Genomic DNA, 24655 nt, shown 5'->3' on the forward strand with positions numbered 1-24655 from the left:
AATATTTAAAGTAGTAATATACTTTACATATCCTACTTTAAATATTTTTTTAGTTTTCATATTTCATATTTATCTTTTCAACTTAATTATTTTTAGAAATCTTATTTTTATATTCCTTTAAAAATTCTGTATGAACATACTTTTATACATAAATCTGTTTCGTATTTCAATTTTTGTTAAAACGATTTATATTTAAATTTCCTGTTTTTTTTTTAATTTTATATCTTTAATTTCTTAAGTGTACTCTTCATTACAAAATCTAAAATATGACTGATGAAAATACAAGTATGCAGCATCCTTTTGAACGTAAGAGTCCAACCCAGTTTTCCATCTTCCCCTATATATTCGACATACAAAATATGTTTTCATACACGGGAAAAAGTATCAGATAGTTACGCTCATGTATAGTAAAAAGGACCACATCTTTGTATACACACATAATTAAATGGCGGATTATTTCGGTATTTCGTTTTGCTCTTTTTATTATTTTAATATTTTTTTTATTTATTTTAATAAAACAATAAAAATAATACTTATAGTTACATTAAATCTTAAATCCTGAGACATAATAATTATAAGAAAAATTGTTATTGGATAAACCCAATCCCGTTTCTGTTTTCTGACAGTAAATGAAGAAACGTGCCAAACATTTGTAAATAGAGTAGAATAGTGAAAATATTCAGTATGCTAAATAATATGTGAGCTTTTAAAAATTATCCAAAATGCTACAGTTAAAAAAATAACTTAAAAGATATAAGAATTGTTTAAAGCAATATACAACAGTTGTCCTTGTATATTTGTCTGTCTCCATAGCAAACATTGCACCCTTTGCATCTATATTATTAATAATAAAATACAAACAAAACAATAATAATCAATGATAAAAATAACAGCACGAAAAGAAATAAATGTAGAAAAGTCTCGTGAAACTCTAATGAAATAAAATTTTGTTACTGTTTTTTTTTTTGAAGTTTATTAAAAGGTACGCAACGATTTCCTTATCGATACAACAAGTTTTCCCCGGTTTTTTAAATTCCATGAGTTTTGAAAATGCACATTGTGTTCATATTTAACAAAAAAAAATGTAGTTTGTTTTGTTCATATGGTAATAAAAACTTGATAAAATAGAACTGAATGGTTACAAACTCTAATTCTACAAACCTTGTTATCCAGAAGCATATGTTTCCTTGTAAACAACAAGCAATTTATATTCTATTTAGTTCTTCCTGGCAATACATAGCTATTGTACAGCAGTTTTAATATTAACGTTGATAAAAATAGATGTTGGTTTGAAATAAACGAGCGAAATGCTTTGAACTTCAAAATCGAAGTTTGGATAGTATTAATTTTTTTTATTTTTTTAATTAAAGAAAACATGAGCATATGAACTTTTTAAGTTAACAGAGTGATCGATGAAATTATCATCATATTTTCGAATTAAGTTTTAAATAAAACTAAATAAATCGTATCATTGCAGTGCATTTGTTTGAAATTGAAGTAAAAAAAAAACAAATTAACGTTAATGAAAAAATAAATTGCATAATGTCGTCACATTTTTCAGCCAATCAAGTAAGTATCAATTCATATCCATAATATTCTTATTAATACATATTTTTTTCGCTCTATTTTGTTTTCAAAATATATTAACAAAAGTATTAAAATATACAAAACAAATGATAATTATTAATTGAAAGAGAATATAAAAAAATGTCCTTCGTACTATTTTGCTCCTTGTACTCTGATGTATTTTTTATTATTACAAGCTAAAATAATGAAAATTTGAAAAATATCACGATAAATATTAAATGGAGAATTATACCGAATACGTTTGTCTGATTTAAATCTCGTCAAACAACCATTTGCATTTTTAGTCTTTTGCACAGAGCAATTCAGGCAAAATTTAGCAATGAAATAAAATTATTCGAAAACCAAAAAATGTGTGCTGTTATTTTTAGTATATGTATGTATGTGCTTACGTTGTGTGTGCGGAAAATTGTTGTTGCTATGAAATTGGGCATAGAGAGTCATAAAAATAGAATATAAAAGTATGTTTGTAAAAACAAACTAAACTTTGATTCCGTAAGCTACATACTCTTACACAAAAACGATAATGGATTAGTGTTACGGCAAATTCAATAGAGTTCAGTTCAGTTTATATTTCGTGAAGAAAAGCAAAGACCTTTTTTTATAATGAAATAAGTGATTGATTAAAAATTTAGATTAATGAAAATTTTATTGCAGAAGCTCAGTATGAAAAGGTGACATTTTTTCTACAAAAAAAAAAAAAAAAAAAAAAAAAAAAAAAAAAAAAACAAAAAATTACCAACGAATAATTTATATGAAAATCCGTGTACATATGTTAGAATAATAAATTTCATATCAAAATATACATCATGTGTAGCATATACGAGTAACATAGAACAGCAGATAATCAATAAAGAGTCCTTAGTGATAAATACAACACAATAAAAAAATGTGTTAAAGTTAAATAAGTGTGTATCTCTATTGTTGTCCATATCATTCACGAAAATAGTAGGGGTGAGATATGTTTTATTTAAAAAAAAATGAATCGATGAACCATTAAATGTGTTTCTATGCACGAGAAACTTTAATAAGGGATGCGTTTTAACAGATAACAAGTGTTACAATTTATTACTGAATTTTAAGTAGAGTTTGTAAAGGACAATTATTTTACAGAGAAACACTTGTTTAGGAGAAATACAAAACAGTTTTTCATTTTGAATCTACTTAAGCCATGAGATTTAGTTTGTAAAAACAAACAATTTGCTGGTTCATCATCCCCTATAACATTTATAAAAAAGTTACGAGTCAAAATAAAAGCATGACATATTTCAATTATTTGTTTAGGAATTATTGACTAATTCCTCTAACATCGTTAATCATTTTTTATAACATTCTACTGATTTAAATCACGACATGCATATATTCTTTAAACAGTCTTTAATCCTACTTTAAACATATTTAACATAACCATATAAAACTTATAAATTATAATAGGTAAACGTAATAATTTTATTCAATTTGGATAAAACAAAACAAATGTCATCATTTTCCAAGAATTTTACTGATTTCAGAAAAAGTTTTTCCTTTTGTTTCCGGTTGTAATAAAAGTACCAAAATAGTACCGATCAAACTAAAAGTTGAGAATAGAAACATCGTACCATACATTTCGAGATATTGAATTAATGTTGGCAGTGATTTAATAGCGATAAAAGCGCATATCCATAGAATTGACATACAAAGGGTAGTTGTAAAAGCTTTGATCTAAACAAGAAAAAATTAAAGATTAAAATTAAGGACTTTTTTAGACTTCATACCTTTTCGGGCATAATTTCCGATAATACTAAAAACGGAAGTGTAAGAACTCCCCAAGATGCAATAAAAATTACAAATGAAAAGGAAACAAGTGGAATCCACAAAAACTTAGAGGTGTCAATCCCAATCATATCCAAATATGTGTAAGTTCCGAGAATGGCTAAACCAATACAAGTTCCTCCGGCGGAAATAGCGATGCAAAACTAAAAAGATAAATTACTTTGTAAAAACTCAAAGAAGCTATTATTTCAATTAAACTAACTTTACGTCCTGCACGATCAACTAAAATTGTCGAAAAGAAACTTCCAACTATTTGTATGAATCCAACAATAATTGCTGATATATTTGGCGATAACGTCGATCCAGCTTTTTCGAATATTGACGCAGTGTAATTTAACATAGCGAAACAGCCACAAAATTGATTTAGGACAACTAATACAACTCCAATTAAAACTGCTCGTTTTGCATGACGCGATGCTATATAAAGGTTAAGAATAAGCATGAGTTTTGAAAAGTTTTACTATTTGTTCATTACCAAAATCAGTGATCTGTATTTTTTCCTTTAATATCTTGTTGTTCGCACTTTGTACATCACAGTTTTTTAGAGCAGCAAGTTCTTTAGTGAAAGACTCGCACTCATTGTTTCCTCTTGGCAAACATCTGTAAAATCGAAGAGATTCTTCAGCATCCTAAAACAAATTTTTAACAATTTATTATAATACGATGTTAAAAGTGTGAGTTTTACCATATATCTTCCATGAGTAGCAAGATAAGATGGTGTCTCAGGTAAATATATAAAACCCGCTAAAAGGGCAATTGGCAAAACAAGAAAAACCAAGGGTACGCTGTAAAAGTCTAAAAAAGCTCCTGCGATGTATGCAAAAAATATTCCGAAATTTGCGGCGAAAACAAGCATTGACCCAAGAAAACCTCGAATTTCAGTTTCAGCAATTTCCGCAATGAAAATCGGTACAGCGACAAAAGCAATTCCTCCTGCAAGACCTCCAAGAAAGCGCGAAATGTACAAATGAACAACGCCATCAGCAAATATAATAAAGACCCAACTTGCCTATGAGTTAAAAAAAAAACAAAATTAAGTTTTTATTAATACATAGTACTAAAAAATCAAGTTTTTCTTCTTACAATTTGTGGAAGTGCAACGACACATGTAGAAAATTTTCTCCCAAATTTATCGCACATCCAACCGCCCAAAAGTGTTCCCAATAATCCGCCCGGACAAATAAGCGAACCAATCCATGATATTTGATCGATGTTCAGTGCACCATCAGCAAATGGAGTTCGTTCTTCGGATTCTAAAAGCGGAAAAGTCGGTGAAGGCCATCCGCAAGTAGCGCCATATCCCATTACAACTAAAGTTGCTAAATCAGGAAACAACATTTTTGTTTTTTTCTTTCATAATATGAGATGATCATTTACATACCACAAAAAGTTCCAATGTATTGTGTTTTTGCACTTGTTATTTTTTTCGTCATTTTAATATGTATGAATATCTATTAATAATTACTGAACCGGAATTTTCTATGCGAAAATCATATCGAATTATGTGTTGAAGTTAACTGTTCAAGCTTTGAAAGCACACTGAATTTCGAAGATAAATTTTGCTATACCTTTACTATTAAACATTTAGTTGTGACATTGAAGAACTCTTGAGTATGCAACTTGAGGTACATTGAACGATTCAGTGTCTTTTTTTTTTGTTTTATTAGGCATTAATAGATAAACGAAACACGGCTTGCACATATGCAATTTATATATGTATGAAAGAGACGAAAAATGATTTCGAGTTTGCTAATTGATAATCTAATTTAATGGATAATCCTAATGATTTATAATTTCAAGATTACACGTGCTTTTTATGTTGATAGAAATATAATTTTTTAGTGTACACAACGAGAAAAGGAAGTGTCACTGAGATAAACTTATCTGAAGATGAAAAGCAAAATTTTGACTATGCAAGATAAAAAGGGTTTAAATTTAAAATAATTATTTTGTAATATGAAGCGACGCAATACCAAGTATCTTTTTTATTTCGAATCTTGAAGGTTCTCTATTGTTTAAATCTTCATAAAGATTTATATAAATAAAAAAGCAAAACATTGATTTGATAAAACTCATTTGAAAACAGGCGTTTCCCATGAACCGCAAATTATACAGTTCAATCCTTTGATACTTTGTAGTTCTTTTATTGTAATTGTTATTTGCTTGTTCAAAGTAATATTTACATGGAATTAATTTTAAACATCGACCCCTCTTAAAATAATAAGAAATGAATCAATCTTTTCAGTTTTCGTGTAAAGTCACTCCTCACTGTAATCTATCATTTATTTGCACCCCTATTTGCAATAAAAATTCATGCACGTTTACCACACGCACGTGCTATATGTATTAAAATAATTTAAATACATTTCCATCTTCTCTTCGAACGACATTTTAATCTGTTTTTCACCAATTCCCTGTAGCCGAGTCAATTCTAATTTTCACACCAATTAAACAATATCTTTTATCTGCCGAGTGTTTTGTTGATTGTCATTGGTGTGAAGTGTAATTTGATATGCCGAGATAAAAACGTTTCAATTTGGAAAGTGATGATGTATCAATTATATTGTAAAAGTAATGATGAATGATTAGTGTCAAGGGATATTTAAGTTAATTTTTGTTGTATATAAGAAATGAATGAGGAATTAATTCAATTAAACTTATCTTTGAATTTCGAATTTCAGTTTGATAGCGAATATCGCCCTCATCGTTTAGGAAATTGGGAAGTTCCTAAAGCATATCCAAATCGCCCCGAATCAAGAAAAGGTTGTACAACTGTAATCGCAAACGATCGTGGACATTTACTTCCTACAGTACCAAGGTAAGTTTTATCGAATTTGAGAGTCTACAAAAAAGAAATGCTTTTGAACATTTTCATCATTAATAGACCAAATACAAGTCCTTGGGGAGAGTATCGGAATACATGGCAATTACCTGATAAAATAACAAGGGAAGTAGCTAATCAATTAAGTTCGCCCCAGCGAGGAGGCTCTCGATGGAAAAGACCTGTAAGTTTTTTTGATTATTTTAAACCGCTCGGTTCACAAATCCTTCTTTCTTATTCAAGTCAAAGTGTACCAAAAATAAACCATGTGTCTCTGATGCAAATCCAGATTTTTGTATTCAAGGAACTCAACATTCAATTATTCAGAACAACGGACAACCAAGTCAAGTATGCTATTTTAATCCATATTCTATCTGTGAATATACATACAACATATATTAATGCTTTATACATTTTTATTTAAATAAAAATATTAGGTTTATATTAATTAAGTATATTATATAATACGATTATATTCATACTTTTTCTTGAAAGTAAAATGATTTTTTTTAACTCTAAAGGCTTTATATTTTTGTTGCTTAATTTATAATTATTTTTTTTTTTTAATTTGAACAAGGAAATAATCACATACACGCATCCTATATCTACACCCGAAGCATTGGATTCATGTCTCCAAACAGATGTCATAATAGATGACACTCAACATCCTCAAGCTTGTTTAGAACCTCAAGCTGTAGAACATTTATAGAATGTAGTTGTGAATGTCTTATGTATATATCTATTTAGAAAATTTTAAAATCCAAATAAAAAAAATTTATAGGTTGTAAATATACAAATGTCATTTTGATACTACTTGTTTTAGTCAAAAAAAAAAATATGTATATATTTAGATTTAAAGAATCAATATTTAATAGCCATTGGACTATTTACCCGGCGATATCACAAAACCCGCTGAACAACATTCAACTCGTCAATTACTTGTACGTGAGAAACAACAAAAAGCTCTCGGAAAAATTCCTAACTTTGAATTAAATCAACTGTATACAGAGAAACACAATTGTATAGATGATATAGCGCTTTTGCAAGAAAAGAAAAACTACGAGAATCAAGATGCTTCGCATATTTTAGGAACGGGCGTGCCAGATAATTTAGAAGCATTACAAACAAGTGCACCTTTTGAGACAGAAATTGGAAAAGAAGAAGAAGATAAACACGAATCAAGGATGAGAATTGAAAGACCCGTAGCAGAGAAGCCAACCGAACGAAATGTTCCCGAGCCAATTGTCCCAGCATATTGTAATTTTTTAACAGCGCGAAAGATGGCTCAAGAAAATTTGGAGCACGAACCTTTGCCAGATGCTGTAATGGATATTGGTATGTTGAATTTCGAAACATGTTTTTTTGCTAATTCATGTTTTATATTCATAGCTTATAGAAAACTTCTCTCTAAAGGACAACAATATCCAGGTCTAGCATTACACGTGAATCCCATGGCTACAGGTATATACATTTTTTCTATATGTCTTGAAATATATGTAGGTACATACAAATATGATATGTAATTATTTCTAAAGGCGTTGCATGCAAAAATTACAAAGCAGGACCCACTCAATGCACTAAATTGAGAGTTTATCGACCAAAAACTTGTGGCGTTGTTCCTCCTATTTTAGACAAAAACTATAATCGACCTCTTTCATCATTTCTCACAAAAGAAAAGTTAGGATCTATGGATTTGGCAATTGGATGGGATTATCGTCCAAAAGGTTAGTTTTCATTGTTATTTTATTTGTTTAATTTTTTAAACGGAATCTGTTTTAAACTTAATTTCTAAGTGTAGTTCTTAAACAAGGCTTTGCTTAAATTAATTATTTTTTCTTTTATGTCACATTTTTAAAGAATACTTGAAGTTCTGTAATAAATTTTTCATCATTTTCAGATCCACGTGATGAACCAAAGAAACCAAAACATATTGATGGAAGCAATGGTTCAGCTGCGCCCGCTGTTTTCACTCTTGTAAAGCCTGCTCAAGGCGAAGAAGGAGAAGTAGGGCGCTCAGAAGGCGTATTCAACAACACATTGGGAGAAATCGATTTCTTTGATCGAGATATTGTACGTCAATATAAAGAACATCGAAAAAAGTATGATAAGAACAAAAAATGTGACTGTTCTCATAGTAGTAATGTTAAAAACAAGAGTTATGGATTGCAAGATATAAAAATGAAAAATAATCGACCAAGAACATCATCAAGCCAAAAGATGAGACAAGAGTCGCAGTTGCTACAAAAAACTTATGGATTGCAAGACATTGAAGTTCGACCAAAAACTTCTTCTTCTCAAAAATGCATAAAAGAGATGAACTTTCTTCCTGTAAATAGTTTACAAGAGCGTCGATGCAAAAGTACATCCAATTTATCTGAGCTCGTACAAGTAAGTGCTTCTTGTTCATCAAAAGACAATGAGACTGTATATCAATATCATCAACGTCATCATTGCAATAAGAAAGAAGAAGAGCCTCCACGTTTGTTCTGCCCTAAACACGAAAAGGGACATCATTTGTACCATAATCGTCGTCGTTACCGTTCAACAGAGCCCTTAAATGTAGATGCCGACACACAAATGCAACAATTGAAACAGCAAACAGAACATTCAAAGTCATTGGCAGACTTTAAGGAAATGAATAAAACACAGCGAATGTGTCAGCAAGATAACAATATCCCATATTTGAAAGAACTTAAACGGGAGGAATACAAAACAGCGTTTAAAGCAGGAATTCCAAAAAGCAATTCATCGGGTACTTGTACGAGTTTCGACAGCGGTATCGATATGGTTTCCAACTCTAGTAGTATTCCATGCATAAAAACAGCGTTGAAAATTCCGAAACCACGAAATCCTTTTGCAAAGAAGAATTACTCAATTAGCACGTTGAATCCCCCGTTTGCTTGTTTCAAGGGAGGCGCTGGACAAGGAGGGTATCCAGAGCATTGGCGTCTTGCAAGTGTTTATCAACATGCTTATAAACCCATTGAGTACAGGAAGAGACCTTTGCTTCAAACGGTATTTCAATAAATTAGTAGCTGCATAGACATTAGGTAAATAGACAATACTGTGAAATCAAATTGATAGCATTGAATATTTGATCAAAATAAAAGATAGTGTGAAAGAAAATCTGTATTTCCAATAAACATCTGCAAATTTAATACAAAGTCGAACATGCCTTCATTTACACACACTACCATCAATTATTTTCACAAAAACCACAACAACCGGTAAATCAACCGTCAAAAATATATGACGTACTTCATTGTGTATTCGTTAACGAGCTTACTCTCAATTCCATTTTATACGTGTCTCGTCTGTTAATTCATTTAATGAGGCAACAAACACACACTATTCTATGAACGAGTTATAACATTGAGTAGAGACAGATAATATCGTAGTAATACAAAAAATAAAAGCAAATCACTACAAACATAAAAATAAGTAGGGAGTATACAATATGTGTAGTTACTGCCGTGAAGCTGGCTGCGTGTGCGTTGGGAGATCCAACTACAAACTTTTCAAACTTGCTTCCAGTTTCGATTGAAAGCGCTATCCATAAAGTCGCAAATTTTTTATACTTGTTTTTTTTTACATTATTTGTTTATTGTTTACGAAATGTTATATAACTTAAAGTACATGAAGCGTGTTATCATGAAAAATATATGCTCTTTTAAAAAATTAAAATGTTAAAAAATATGCAAACTTGCCTTTTTCGTTTTACTTTTACTATCGTGATCAATGAATTCTCAAACAAAAAAAAACCTACAGGTAGTTGGTACAAAGCAAAAAAAAATTAGTGCAAAATAAAAGAGTACATCAATGAACGTTTCATGAAACACGATAAATTTAGTAGTAGGTGTTTAACTAAAATATGTTATATTGATCATTCAAACACATTAAATTGAATGAAACAGGTGTTTTGTGGAAATTGAAACATGTTTCTATTCAAAAAGAAAAATACAATGAATATCTCTGATTTAGTGTAAATAGTAAAATTCAATATATAATCAAAATATTGACTAAATTTTGATTTTTGCTAATATATATTTAAAAGTAAAAAAAAAAATAGAAAAACAGCAATAAAATTTTTGATTCACAAGTCAAAAGCCAATTGACTGAAATTTATATTTGTTTTCGAGATAAAGTTCAATGCGAAATTACGAAACTAATATACAATCGATTTACATCAATTAGTAAAAGAAAACTGTTTGTCGTTCTACATATCATTAAAAAATCAAAGTTAACAACTATGAATAAAGTAGCGATGATGTCGCTCCATTTTAAAGACAATTCTTGGGTAAGTTATTTCAAATTATGTATGTACCTATCTCTCTTAACAACATAAAGTAGTTTCTAATATCTGTTTATTTTCTGCATATATTAACAACATTTACCTCACTCTTTAAAGATTAAACATTGAATTGGATCATAACTTCATATAAAAAGTACGATTGAGGTCGAATTTGTTTTTCGTTAAATAAAATGGCACTTTTTAAATTTTACATCGGTCTACTCTTTGTTAAACGATTTAAAAAAAAACTTTTTTTGCTTGTAGTTTTTAGTACGGTTAATTAAAAGGGTTGACTAATGGTATTGTTTTGATACAGTTATGTGATATTTCGGTGATTGTTGTATCATTTTCATAAACTTTCAACGTATAACATGATGATTGATTATTTAGTTATCACGAACAATAGTCAAACTTATCAATATTTCAGAAATAACTACATTAAAAATTCTTGTCATCTATTAAAGAAATTGATTTCTATTAAATTTAATTTGCAAAAAAAGGTATTTTATTTACCTTACGTTCAAAAGTTACAAAAATTAAAAAATTATAGCTATAAACTTACATATCAATGTGGCGAAATTTTATTTGATTTCCTTATTTTTATACCATAACATTATTTTTACGTTATGATAAGCATTAATCGAATAACAAAAAATGCAAGAAAGATCATGAATCAATAAAAAATTACAAGGAAATCAGACAAGTTACCACAAACTTACAAAATAAATTGAAATCGTCATCATTATCCGAAGTGGAAATTAATAAATTTTTCATTTCTTCATTTCACTACATCAGACTTACGTTACTCATTTATAAAAAAATAACTCACGTGAAAGGCCATTTTCTGCTATATGGTTGAAAAAAAGTTGTTGATGATGTGTGAGAAAGTTATATCTTATTACGTTCCTAACTTTATGTGTATGTACAATAAAGAAAAATATGAAAAAAAAAATATTTCTTGATATTGTTTTTTTTTTCTTTTCAAATGTAATTATTCTACTGAAACCTATATAAAAAAATATATATATAATCAATTTAGTCAATATAGTCAATTCACTTCTCATATAAACTTTTTCAATAAGTGAATCTGATGTGTGCTTAAAATTAAAAGCATCTCTTTTGAATGGTCTTTATCGCTTGTATATGCAAAACGTCACATACACAGTTGTTAGATAATATTTTTTTATAATTGCATATTTGTAAAGTCACATTTATCATTTTGAATATAATACAAATAGAAGCAGGGTGACAAAATACTTTTACTCTATAACTTATTTTGTACTTTTTCAAAGTTAAAATTTCAACACACGATTCAGAACAATTTTCAAAAACACTTTATGTAAGATGCTAATATAGAGTAATTTTACTTTGTGGCATAAAAATTAATACTGAAGGTCAGTGAAGGTTGTTTATGTGGTTTTTAAATGCAATTATATACTATTGTAAACTGGTTTTGAACACTTGTCGCAAGTACTTTTTATGCTTTTATATTGATAATATTATAATAAATAAGCACGAAGTAAATATGATTTTGTACAAATTTTCTTTAATGCACAACTAGTTTATAGTAAATTATAAAGAGAGAAAAAATTTATCAAAATATATGAAAACTAATTTTAATGCTTCATTTCACGCATGATACATATCTTCACAAATATTTGAATGTTGCAATACCATTCACGTACTTACATAATTTATCTATTGTTGAATGATGTAGAATTTTTATACAGAGAGTACGAATACCTAAAAATTCCAATTCGAACAAACTGAAGATGTAAGTAAAAATCGCAAGGTAAATTTCAATTGTATGTTGTTGTTGTACCATTTTTTCTAAAATAGGCACATATGCCAAAACCCAATTTAAAACTAAACAATCGCAAATCTTTTTTTGTATCAAAGAGGCAAGGTTCGTGTTGTTTTTCTAACACTAATAAATTTTTCCATTATATTTAAATGAAATTGACGGTATTGAAAGTTACACTTGTTTATTTGTATGATGTTGAAATAGTAGAAAAAACATTCCAAATTTAGGTTGATACTTCCGTTTGTTGTTCTATGTATCATCTAAAAATAATCGATAATCGATGTATAAAAACAAATTTTAAAGATCAATATAAACTCAACTCAACTCAACTCAACTGCAACTCAATTTAAATATAAAATAAAAGTACTTTGAACCAGCAAGGAAATTTGATGACATGTATGTATTTTCGTTTTGGATGTCAAAACTAAGCAAATAGAGGCAAAAATATATGATGAAAGTCTAAATGCTGTCAGAACTAGGAATATTATAAATTTTGAAGAAATATTTTATTTTTAGTTATATTTTTGTTAACGATCATATTCTACGTAAAAATCGTGCACATTTAAGAATTTTACTTGAGTCAAATTGCTCAGAACAAGTTTCATGGGAAGATGCTTGACGAGCAGATAAATTTTTTTTCCAAATTTTGATTTTTTTTTTTTTTTTTTTTGATGAAAATCGTTGTTCAGGGCAAGTTTCATGGGAAGGCGTATCACGAAGAGATAATTTTTTCTTTCCAAATTTTCAAAAATTATATATTTTTTTTTTTAAAACATTGTTCAGGGCAAGTTTCATGGGAAGGAGTTTGACAAAGAGATAATTTTTTTTTTCAAATTTTCAAAAAAAAAAATTGAATTTTACGCCTTGATTTCGATTTTTTGGAAAGTTCACTATCGTTTTACACCTACTGTATTGACCGTACAGAATAATTATCACATAAGAGTGAAACTGTATATCTTTGTAATGAGCAGTACGTTCTTTATCTGTCTCAATGACATTGTCCCCTATTAATTTATAAGCTATTTCATTGCAACACACTGCTTTCTCACTTAATTGTAACAGTTTTTTTGTTGATTTGATTTATTTTCGAGAGCAAATGATAAGAATTTTGTAAACGGCTTCAGCGAATTTGGTCTGTACAAAACTTTAAAGGATTCTAATTTCGCGTAAAAAAGAATAATGCTAAAACTTTTTCAGTTTTAAAAGTCATTGGAAATTGTAGAACTCGTGAGGATTTGTTTAAAATTTTTAAAATAATTTTATTTGGCAAATTAATTTTGTGGATTCATGATACTTTGAGAATTTGGGGTACTAAAATAAAAATATATAATCAGGAAATTGCTTAAAAATAGGACTACTTATATTCCATCAAAGCAATAGTTGACTATCCAGCATCTTGATTTGTGACATTTTGATCGGTCAACTCACAAATTATCTAACGTACAAAATTTTTGAGCTTAATTGCAAGTGCCATTGTTCATTCCAAAAGCCTTTTATAATTGTTTAACAACAAATGTCGTAAATACAGGTTTTTGGGGCAAATTAATTATGTATGTTGCTTAGCAACGAACGCATTTTGATTTGAAAATTTTTTTAAATTAGTTATTATTTGAAAACATTAAAAAAGATGTTTGTTTTACATCAGTCTGAATAACATCAACTTTTCATTCTAATCAAATTCAAACATCATATTCTGAATCTTTTATTTTTACAATATTATATTATTTAACGTATTATTTTGCATAATGCTATTGAATTCAACTGTAATGTACAAGAGTCTTGTAACTTGAATGTAAAAGTTTTATTGTTTGAAAAACATTGCATGTGATCAATATATTTACAATAACATCAATACAAAAAAATATTTTTTTAAAAACACATTAACTTTATTACTATATTTAAAATAATATTATATAAAATGAAACGTTTTACTCCTAACTGCATTCCCAACAAAAATTGTAACACAAAGATGAAACGACAAGAATTAAATATCAATAAAAAGCATATTGTAATAACGTTTTCTCTTTCGTATGTCTGTATTAATACGCAGAGTAACATTTCCCCACACGAAGTGTTTTGAATTTATCATACATACTTTTGCTCTGTTATTTAGTAGATTGTGAGAAGTCGAGTCGATAATACACAACGCGTCGCGTGCATTTTCTCACTATTTTTCTTAGTTTTTTACGTGCAATATACTGCAAAATTTATACTTCTGAAAATTATCAATTTTCATCATGTGAAAAATATTAACTACTCAACTATTAACGACTGAAATAATGATAAATAAATAAAAAAGTACATAGTAATAAATTTTACGACCTACACAAAAATTAAAAATAAAACAACAGAAAAGGTCTCAAAAGTGAAGCTAAACTAGCAAAAAGAGACAATTATGATCAATTAACTTTTCAAAACGTATCTCCTTTAGTGTCGCTATAAATGGGATTTAATTAAATACTGATTGCATAATTAACTAACTCGTGTTGTTTGTGCGTTAAAAGAAAAATACTAAACAGTAAATGAATAGAGTAATTTCCATGAGAAGCTTTTCAAATGATAGGAAATGAAAAAAACCTTTATGGGAATACGATAAAAATATTTTCATACAAAATATTCACTCACGAAATTTAAATATCATCTTCTTATCTTCTTTAAAATATTTGAAAATGGATTACCTATACAACTTAATTTTTGTTAAAAAAAACTGTAAAATTGAAATAAAAAGCATGACAATTATCATGGCGTGTATGATTAATTAAGAACACAAAGAAAATAGATAGATAGTTAGCAAAAATCCCTATTTCCAACAATATTTACATTTTCGACAATTTTGTATTTTAAAATAATTTGTCACCGCACATCTTCAGCTATACACAATTGTAAATAAAAGTTATATTTTTACCTCATTTCAGACTTAAAAATATACTAACATATCCACGCAATTCAAAATGAGATCATGAATTTTCTTAAGAAAGTTTTCATGTCAAGGTATTCATTCAAAATGCATGAAATGAGAAAAATGTTCTATAAGTATAAGAATGAATAATGAACTATAAATTTGGGAGATTTCTTAATTTTTTTTATTGCTATCATCAAAAGTCGTATTTGATAAAATTTTCTCATGAATATCCCAAGAATATCATGCACATGCAAATATATAGAAAGAAATGATGGATAGAACAGAAATGTTTTATTTAAGCATTTAGTGTTTTATTTAGAACAGTAAATGAAATGAAAAAGTGATGTAAATGTAAGACTATTTTTGTGTAAACCAACACCAGCTGTGATACTAAAAGGGAAAAACGTTCTGTTTGGCATATTTTTATGCATTTTGTTTGTTTAAGTTATATGAAGTAAAACTTGTGAATACGCAAATTCATCGTTTTTTTTGTAATGAATTCTACTTTGGTGAGAATTGGATTCATTAATTCCATGGTTACAACGAAATTTCAAACAAATATATATTTCAGTAAACTTTAAAAAAATATATTGAAAATCGAGCCCTATTGTAATTTTTATGGAAAGTAAGGGAAAGCTCATCCAAAACTGAGAAAAAAATAAATATATGTGTGATTTATATTTTTTTTTTTATTCTTTTGTTTTCATATTATTGATGCATGCCAATTTAAAAAGTATACGAAGATAAAATAAAAATATGAATATATATCTAACTAAAAATTATGAGTTTCAAAAAGTTTAAAATTTTAATATGAAGAAGAAGGTTAAAGTGAATCCTTAAAATGTTTGATTTTTTTTTATTTACAGTAAGGAAGTTATTTTAATTTTTTGTTTCTTAACAAATTAAGTTAATTAATTTTTAGATCTTTTGAAATTAAATTTTTTAGTTGCAAAATAAATAAATACATTTAATTTTGTCCAGACTGTACTATAGATTACTTTTATATTTGAGAATTAAATCATAATTTCCCATTTAAATTAAATATTTTGAAAAATAAAGTTTTTTTCCTCTCAATGTGAAACAATTTCGTTCATATTATATTTTTTTACACATTACAATATTATATTGTTGCATATACATTCATCAACCATTTAAAAAAAATTAACGAAATTTAGGTTGAATCAACAATTTTTTATTGATATCATAACAAATAAATATGCAGTCAGTCAACATAATTTGACTGACAAATGAACTGATAAACATCACGCCTTTACCTAATTTCTGTCAAACCTTTCCAAAATACAAATGAGTTAATATGTAGACTCAGAGCATTGCACTTTTACACTTAAATTAGGGCTTTTCAAAGTGTTTTATGATTTTCTTAAAAGTCAACTGGTGTTTATATTACTAATCTAATTTTAAATAATTTTTTCTCTTTCGATTTGTCTTTGTGTACGCGAATAACATCTTCATTATGCGCCTCTCAAAGGTGATTGACTTAAATAATACAACTTGTAAAGAAATGAAAGGGAGATGCTATTAATAGACATAAGAAGTAGATGATGAGAGCTACTGATATGTACTTGAAAGAATTTTTCTTCATTCCTTAACCAATTAGAATTACAAATTGCGAATCGATTGCTATTAACGGTCAATCGCCCGTTATGCTTTTTAACGGATAAATAAACAGTTTCACCTTTCTTCCTGATTTAATTCACATATTTTACATTACTTATTAACTTTAATGTCGCAAAACTCTTCTATTATATGAGGAGAACAAAATAGAAAACGTGTTTAGCAAGAAGACAGGAAAAATGACATTCCGTTAAAAATCTCGTTTTTAAAATAATTTATTTATTTACCATATTTTACAATTACCTACCTTGAAATATTCTTAATTTTTACATATTTTTGGGTTTCATCTTTTGAAAAGTTTGTAATTATCGTTCGAAAGAAAAAAAAAATTTAAGGGCGTTAGTCTTTTTCTTACTTTCATAATCATTTTATTGTGATTTATCTATCTGTATGTATATTTATTGACAGTAGAAAAAATATAAAACCAAAAGGATGATATCAGAAAGGGGTGTACCTTCGTTTAGGTTTTGAGTGAGAATTCAAATAAATTGTTACCGAATTACTGAAGTGTGCATTTTTTACATCTTCTTTAATAAAGAAACGCATGATTATGATGATAAAAAAATAAGATTAACATAAAACTATGTTTTTGTTGTTGTTTTAGTTAGTCGTGGTTGATGTTTAGATAAATATATAACGAGAGAAATATTTTTGTAATCGAAAGAGTGAGACAAAAAAGATGACGATCAACATTCATGGCTCTACTTTAATAGCTTTTTTACGAGCACGTACAAATATGCACTTTTGTAAGTATGTGTATTTATAAAAATAAAAACAAACAGTAGTGTGTAACGTAGATAAACAACAACAAAAATACATAAACATAGAAAAAGTACCAAACATATTAAAGAAACAGGTTGAAGTTATTTTAGTGCTTGCGGTTAGCAGGTAAAGACTTGCGGAGATGCGTTTTGAAGAAACAAGAGTATTAATACAAATAGTTACACACAAAAAATTTATTAGTTCATTTATTTTATCAGAAGAATACCGAATACGACAAAAAATGTGCCTTAGACTAAAGAACGAAAATTGTGTGCCTTAAATGAAAACTAAGAAAGATCATAAAAATATAACGTTATTGAAGAGATTAAAAACATGATAAATATGAAAAAGTTTTACAGTGTGAAAAATAATGATACACCAAGCAATACAAAAGCAAAAACTTTGAGTACTTCAAGTAATAATTTACTCGACAAGATAAGCAGACGTTATTCAGGCATAAGTACAAAATTTTTGCGTAAATCTCCAGGTCGAAAAGGAAATCGCGATGCATTTTCTGGCAGTTATAATATGCGAGGAAATCAATCGGATGATTTAAGACCTGAGATTGGAGCTCCAATACTGATCTCTAAAATAGATAGAACAGACTTGGATGACTTAAAACGAGAAGCTGCAAAATCACCGTCTTCTCTTTCAACAACTGACGACAGTGAAAATGACGTTTACGTTGATGCCAATTGTTCGCTTCAAAGTTTCTCAGATATTCATTTCCAGTTTTTTCCGGATAATGCATCTTCGCCTAATTCATCTTTTGACGCAAATTCATACAATATGTTTTTCAACCAAACTGCTCCATTACCATCATTCACGCATCAAGAAGAGAACGCAAAAATCGAAAAGTACAAATCAAAATCTGCACAAAATCTTCACAGAAGTGAACTAAAAGTATTTCTTAAAAAAGCACCATCATTAGAAATCATTGAAGATTTTGAGGAAAACACGTATGATATGCCGAAGAAATGTCTCTCAAGCAAAATGGGCGAAGGAGAACAAAGTGATTCTTCAACAGGCGTCAGCGAACCTCCAATTGTTCCATTATCGGAAAAACTTTCATATTCAATTCAAACGTTGGAATTGCTACCATCTAGTCAAACGAATACACAAGAAGTAAATGTCATCAACAGTACGAATAAAAAACAAAATTTGTGTCATGAAGAGAGTCTGCAATCAAATTGCTCAAACAATACTCATAAAACAGATGATAGTTGCACAACGACAACTTCTTACAACGATGCTGATTTCGATTTCAAATCTGCTAGCTTACAAAGTCTCAATCGCAAAAATATGTTCCTTTCGATTGAAGAGTTGAACGAAATAACACGACAAATTAACGAATCTGAAGAATTCAATCAAGAAATTGACTATGAATATGTCGAACATCGAGAAAACTTGAAACCGAGTGAAAGGAGAATTACGTTGTTAAGGAATAAAGAAACTAACCGTTTTATTAATTTTAATGATAAGAAAGATAGAATAGCAAAGAAATGGACGGGAGTCAAACATTGGATTAGTGAAGAACGTGGAAAAATACGGGAAGTTGTTCATCGACATGCGGCGATGCAACGCCCGGGAGCTGTAAATCGGGCAGATAGTGTAGAAACGAATTGCACAGCAGATGATGAATTGTCTTCTTTACCGGCATCAAGTGATGCTCGCACGGATAAAGATTCACCAAATAGATCTACGAATGGAAGAGAATCAGAAGAACGACAATGTGATCACTCATTTCCTACCTCAAGAAAAACGTCTTTAAATAAATCCAGTTTACATAATGATAGTTTCGAGGTAAATTAATACGTTTGTTACATTTGTTAGCTCTTTTTTATTTAATAATAATTTAATTTTTTGTGCCATCAGGATTTTAATGACAGGGTTATTTTTAAGCATTAAAAAATTATTAAATTAATTTTGAAAAAAATGAATTTTATTTTTTCTACATAAAAATTGTGACATTTAAATAAAATTTTTATGACAGCTATAATTTTTCAATCAAAAAATGTCAAAAGTTTCCTATTTTGTAAATATATTTAATCGCCTTATCTTGTTTCTCATGAAACACTTTTAAGGCTTCCTTTAATTCTTTTTTAGTCTTTCAAGTAAATAATATCAAATTTCTCTATGTATGCTAAAGTTGTTTAGACAAGAAATGATTATATAACTATACACTGAATAATTGGCATTCTTTTAACCATTTGTTCATAGCAACATGATAAATATTATTGAGTAAATAAAATATAAAGAAAAAAATGGTACATAAGAGCATATTTAAGAATTGAATTTACCATTGCGATAAGCTGGATATTTGTCGCGAATGTTAAATGGATTATGTTGGAACGTTGTTCATTAAACATACATAATGTTAGAGTTGCCATTTTTTACTGATCCAATTCATTGACATTTTATAAAAAAAAAGTAATCTCAATATATAACACATTTTTTTTTATACCAACAGGGACAAAATGGCTTTGAAGAATTAAGGCGTTATGTAAAACAAGGAGGAGATTTTGGCAAAGACTTGGCTTTTATACTGCAAGAACGCATTGAAGCCGAACAAAATTATGCCAAGTCATTATCAAAAATGGCATCAAAGCTAAATAAGGCTTGTCGAGATATTCCGGGTACAATTGCGGATGCTTGGCGAAGTGTATCTACTGAAATGGAGAGTCGAAGTGAAGTTCATAGACAATTTTCCGTTTCATTAAGCGACGAAATTGTGAAGCCACTTAAAACAATAATAGAAAATCAACATAAATCACGGAAAGCTGTAAGTAGAGTTTATTGAAATAAGTAAATGAATAATATCATTATCAGATATTCATCTATTTCATATTAAGATTGAAACAAATGTCGATAAAGCAGTTCGTGTACTCGTGGATTGGCGAAATGCTGAATCTAAAGGAAAGAAAAATTCTCACGCCTCAGCGAGAGAAAATGAAAGACTTCAAGATGCAATGTTGGATGCAAGAATACAAAAGTCACCATCGATCTCTTTATTGCCTCATACAGGCACCAAAAATCCTAATGATAAAGATACACCAAAGGAAAAAGAGTGCGTCAAATTAGAAAGCAAACGCAGAAAGGCAGAGGAAGCTGTTAAAAAAGCTGATGTTGAATATTATACACTCTGTGTGAGGGCGGAAAGAGCTCGAGTTGATTGGGAAATTGCCGTTTTTCGTGGTTCATCAATGTTGCAATCGCTTGAGAGTCAGAGATTGGGAAATATGAAGGAGTATGCCAAATTGTATCATAAATTGTCGTGTGATATGAATCCATTAATGGATAAAATTGTTCGAAGAATTGAGCCGCAAATTATCAATTGTAATGTACAGAAAGACTTGACGGTTTTGAAGAATATAAGAAGAGCAGCAGAAGGTCCAAGTGAGCAATTACTTCCAGATTTTTATTCGGAACATACCACATTAGCGATGAATCGTGAACGAAGAAAGCAATCCCTCGTTAAATTGTTACAACTTATCCGACAAGACTTGGAGCGAGAAAGAAAGTCTAGAAATGGTTTGAAAGGATTTTCTCAAACAGTTAACAATGCTGACAACCAAAATATCACAGATAAATTATACCACGTAAGTTTTGCTTGAGACTTATTAAGTGTATCTCGTTAGATGTAAACACATTTTATACTTACAGATAAGATCAATGTTAACATACTTGGAGGGTGCTCGTTACAAACTTCAGTCTGCATTAATGGAGCTTGATCATAGGCCACGTGGTTCACATCCTTTAGCACAACACATTCAAGTAATATACGAAAATCGGATTTTTAAAATATAATTAATATGTATTCTTTTACAGATTACTCGCGATCGAAATGGTCTACAACAAAGTATTCTTAAAGTCCCGATTTGGTTGAGAAATGACGAAAATGACAATTCAAACCAAAGTATGACGTTTGAAGACTTTGATCAATCATGCACAGAGGCAGCTCTTCCAATGCAGGAAAATATCGTGATCGAGTGTGAAAATGAAACAATTGTTGAGAAAATTAATGCAATGAACAAGCCGACTAAAGTAAGAACTGTAAATTTACTTGTAAAATTTTTCGTATTTATGTTTATTTTTACTTTAAGGAAATTAGCGAAAAAACTGAAGAGGACAAATGTGATGAAAGTCCAACATTTGACAGAGGAGTTGCTGATGGCAATTCAAATCAACCTGATTCGGATTTTGGTATGTATTTTCTTTATAAAGATAAATTTTGTTTTGTTTGTATTGAATAAAATGTTAAACTAAAGTTCGTGATTTTCTAATTGGAGCAAGCTAAATCCGTTCTCTGTTCCCATTATTTTTGAACCTAATTGCCATATACTCGAGCATCCTCTAAAAATTAAAAATTGTAAAAAAATCGATTTAGAAAAATATTTTTAGAGCTTAAATAAATATTTCATGAAAAATTTGTGATCATTTTCTGTAAAAAATAGTAAATTTGAATTAACCTAAGTAGGAACATATTAAAAATATAAAATTTTCAAAAATCTGTAAAATTCTTAAATCACATAAATGTTTAAAGTTTTTAGTATTTAATGTTTTAAATCTCTTAAATAGATGAATTTTCGTCCGATGATGAAAGTCACTCAATAGATGAAAAGCCTCCAGAGATTATCAGTAAATGCCGAGCACTATACAGCTATACACCAAAATTGTACGATGAATTAGAATTGTTTCAAGGCGATATCATAGAAGTTTATGCAAAACAAGACGATGGATGGTGGATGGGCGGATTACGAAAACGGATTGGCATTTTTCCAGCAACTTATGTTGAAGAAATTTCTCAAACACAATAACAAAAAGACTAATGAATTTGTAATTTAAAACTAAAATATGGAAAAAGTACTAATCGAAAAGATCAAAGTTTTAATAAAGTACCTTAATTGTTAAAGAAACAAAAGTAGAATTTTTAGATAAAAAATTTTTTATTTTTTAAAAATTTAGTTAACTTAACATTTGTTTGCTTTTTCTACACAAAGTACATACAAATAATTATGTAAAAAAAATGTTGTTTGACATCTCAATGATTAATACGACGACGGTAGTTACTTAATTTAATTGACATCATTTTCGTAGACTTTTACTTCTATTGATGTTTCCATGGGATTTATACTCTCTGCATATGTCTATGTGATCTCTCGGAACAAAATAATCCAATAATAAGAGGATGATTCTTGTCAAAGAGACGACTAACAGAAAGGGATAAACTCCAGTTTTGAGAAAGCTATAATGTAAAACTAAAGTATCAGTTTATTAAATAACGTTTTGCTTTTTTATGCTTACCTTACTAAATTTTCCCCGAGAGTTTTTGATGGTTCTCGCAAGACTCGACGGTAAACTTTTTCAGTTCGCATTGTGACATTTTGCCAGCTATATAAATTGGATACAATATTGTTACATTTATATGGACATAATGGTTCTACGTGATATTTTTTGAACAAATTCATTTCGTTTTTGTTGCCAGCACTGATAGTACGTTTATGATTAGGAGAGTTTTGACTATTTTCTGTTCTATTGTATTGATCTTTTCGACCGCCGTCACTGTGAACGCGCTTGTGTATTCTAATGTTATGATTGTTGTTATTTGTTCCATTAGAACCCTTTCCGTTGGAATAGCATCCGTTTTTGATGGTATTCTTGTTTTCTTGCCGAAACAATATTTGTCGCTCTATTGCAGCTTTAAGTCCTCTTTCTACAGAATCTACTGTTGGCTCAGTTAATATAATAAGCTCAGGCGATAATACTTCAGGGATTCCTCCTACTTTTGTAGAAACAACTTGCAAGCCACATGAAGCTGCTTCGACAATTGCCATACAAAAAGCCTCTGTCAGTGAAGTATTGAGAAAGATATGACCTTTTGTAAGAACATCCCGCACTTCTGAATGCTTCAAAGCACCTAAAATTTTTACACGATCTTGCATATCTGCTTTTTCTCGGATTTCTTCCAAAAGCTCTCGCTTTGGTCCGTCACCGCCAATAATGAAATTTACATTGTTGTAATGCTTGAAACGCGGTAATACTTCAGCTAATAAATCTACTCCTTTACGATAAACTAATCTGGAGATTATTATCACATTGATGGTTTTATTCTTTGGGCGATTATTTGGATCAGGGGCAAATCGTGCGGTATCGACAGCATTTGGAATTACGGAAACACGACTGTGATGCACTTTGGCTCGCAACACAGTGTTTTCCTTACCCGTATGAGAGACACATATACAATGATTACAATTTGACAACAATATCTCCAACAACTTATTCGTAACAATGGCAGACAAATCGGCAAATCCAAAAAGACTGTGATCTGTGAAAACAGCTTTTAATCCGAGTAAAACACCTATGTGCATTGCTTCGTGAGCCAAACTACTGAAAGCTGAATGCCCGTGTACAATCTGAATTCGTTCTCGCAACAAAATGAATCGGATCAAAGGAATATTTGCTATCATCGTGGGCAGTACAGATTGATTATAGAATATTTGTATTGGTATATAATAAACTTTAAGGCCATTTGTCATGTAACGTACTCCTTTTCTTGTCCCATAATCATGTGTCAAAACAACTACCTGCAGTGTAATTGATGATTAATAAAAATAACAAACACACATTAAGTAAGTAAATATGAGATAAGCATACCTTGTGACCTTTTCCGATTAGACATTGCGACAAATTGAAAATGTGCTCTTCCACTCCTCCGACATTCGGATAAAAGAAATCTGATACCATACTGCAAGTAATAAAATCAAAAGTCAGTGTCTTTTCACATCTAATCAAAATCCTTTATACAAACATTATTTGAACCATTAACATTTACAACACTTTGCTTACCATATTCGCATATTTTTTGGAACGTCAACAACCTAATTTACATTTTCTATGAGAAGAATTCGACGATTTTATAAAGCAATTATCATTTGTTTACTTTTGGAATGGCAAAAGACACCCGAATACAAAGCACAAACTTTAAGATTTGTGTTCGAAAATATTAGCAAATTTGAAAACTTTTGTCTGTTGTAATTTGACGAA

General features: G+C 29.3%; 5 protein-coding genes across 8 annotated transcripts in view; 2 read left to right on the forward strand and 3 right to left on the reverse strand.

The window, feature by feature from the left end:
- Positions 1-24655, reverse strand: part of LOC134827668 (large ribosomal subunit protein P2-like) — a 131751-nt gene that overhangs the window by 25666 nt on the left and 81430 nt on the right. The gene's annotated exons all lie outside the window — the stretch shown is intronic.
- Positions 1498-9244, forward strand: LOC134837950 (uncharacterized). The gene is made up of 7 exons (XM_063853347.1): positions 1498-1569; positions 6078-6214; positions 6281-6593; positions 7093-7552; positions 7607-7678; positions 7753-7941; positions 8115-9244. Exons 1-7 carry the CDS (start codon positions 1543-1545, stop codon positions 9242-9244), a joined length of 2328 nt encoding a protein of 775 aa, XP_063709417.1. The 5' UTR covers positions 1498-1542.
- On the reverse strand, positions 3016-4942 carry LOC134832591 (facilitated trehalose transporter Tret1-like). The gene is made up of 7 exons (XM_063846672.1): positions 4778-4942; positions 4480-4715; positions 4082-4405; positions 3872-4025; positions 3599-3813; positions 3339-3539; positions 3016-3285 (listed from the first exon to the last, which is right to left on the reverse strand). Exons 1-7 carry the CDS (start codon positions 4827-4829, stop codon positions 3067-3069), a joined length of 1401 nt encoding a protein of 466 aa, XP_063702742.1. The 5' UTR covers positions 4830-4942; the 3' UTR covers positions 3016-3066.
- LOC134832443 (uncharacterized) lies at positions 14445-22505 on the forward strand. Of its 3 annotated transcripts, none has more exons than XM_063846463.1 (8): positions 14445-14668; positions 17830-19414; positions 20082-20393; positions 20464-21210; positions 21275-21385; positions 21440-21655; positions 21715-21814; positions 22190-22505. In XM_063846463.1, the coding sequence occupies exons 2-8, from the start codon at positions 17945-17947 to the stop codon at positions 22426-22428; spliced, it is 3195 nt and encodes a 1064-aa protein (XP_063702533.1). In that variant the 5' UTR covers positions 14445-14668; positions 17830-17944; the 3' UTR covers positions 22429-22505. The 3 variants fall into 3 exon arrangements, with proteins under 3 accessions (XP_063702533.1, XP_063702542.1, XP_063702549.1); XM_063846472.1 differs by having other exon boundaries at positions 17833-19414; XM_063846479.1 differs by having other exon boundaries at positions 14445-14617.
- On the reverse strand, positions 22582-24564 carry LOC134832609 (phosphatidylinositol N-acetylglucosaminyltransferase subunit A). 2 transcript variants are annotated; one of them, XM_063846695.1, is made up of 4 exons: positions 24458-24564; positions 24266-24356; positions 22916-24195; positions 22582-22856 (listed from the first exon to the last, which is right to left on the reverse strand). In XM_063846695.1, exons 1-4 carry the CDS (start codon positions 24466-24468, stop codon positions 22697-22699), a joined length of 1542 nt encoding a protein of 513 aa, XP_063702765.1. In that variant the 5' UTR covers positions 24469-24564; the 3' UTR covers positions 22582-22696. The 2 variants fall into 2 exon arrangements, with proteins under 2 accessions (XP_063702765.1, XP_063702775.1); XM_063846705.1 differs by having other exon boundaries at positions 24490-24524.

Source organism: Culicoides brevitarsis, chromosome 1 (assembly GCF_036172545.1).
Source record: "Culicoides brevitarsis isolate CSIRO-B50_1 chromosome 1, AGI_CSIRO_Cbre_v1, whole genome shotgun sequence".
In the NCBI taxonomy this organism is placed as follows: Eukaryota; Metazoa; Arthropoda; class Insecta; order Diptera; family Ceratopogonidae; genus Culicoides; species Culicoides brevitarsis.

Coding starts and splice junctions, on each gene's coding strand:
- LOC134837950 (XM_063853347.1), top strand. CDS start 1,543: ATGTCGTCACATTTTTCAGCCAATCAA. Junction 6,215..6,280: donor TTACTTCCTACAGTACCAAG/GTAAGTTTTATC, acceptor CATCATTAATAG/ACCAAATACAAGTCCTTGGG. Junction 7,679..7,752: donor CGTGAATCCCATGGCTACAG/GTATATACATTT, acceptor TTATTTCTAAAG/GCGTTGCATGCAAAAATTAC.
- LOC134832591 (XM_063846672.1), bottom strand. CDS start 4,829: ATGACGAAAAAAATAACAAGTGCAAAAACACAATACATTGGAACTTTT. Junction 4,406..4,479: donor TCGTTGCACTTCCACAAATT/GTAAGAAGAAAA, acceptor TTTAACTCATAG/GCAAGTTGGGTCTTTATTAT. Junction 3,286..3,338: donor CGGAAATTATGCCCGAAAAG/GTATGAAGTCTA, acceptor TTTCTTGTTTAG/ATCAAAGCTTTTACAACTAC.
- LOC134832443 (XM_063846463.1), top strand. CDS start 17,945: ATGATAAATATGAAAAAGTTTTACAGTGTGAAAAATAATGATACACCA. Junction 20,394..20,463: donor AACATAAATCACGGAAAGCT/GTAAGTAGAGTT, acceptor TTTCATATTAAG/ATTGAAACAAATGTCGATAA. Junction 21,656..21,714: donor CAATGAACAAGCCGACTAAA/GTAAGAACTGTA, acceptor TTTTACTTTAAG/GAAATTAGCGAAAAAACTGA.
- LOC134832609 (XM_063846695.1), bottom strand. Junction 24,196..24,265: donor TAATCGGAAAAGGTCACAAG/GTATGCTTATCT, acceptor ATTACACTGCAG/GTAGTTGTTTTGACACATGA. Junction 22,857..22,915: donor CTCGGGGAAAATTTAGTAAG/GTAAGCATAAAA, acceptor TTTACATTATAG/CTTTCTCAAAACTGGAGTTT.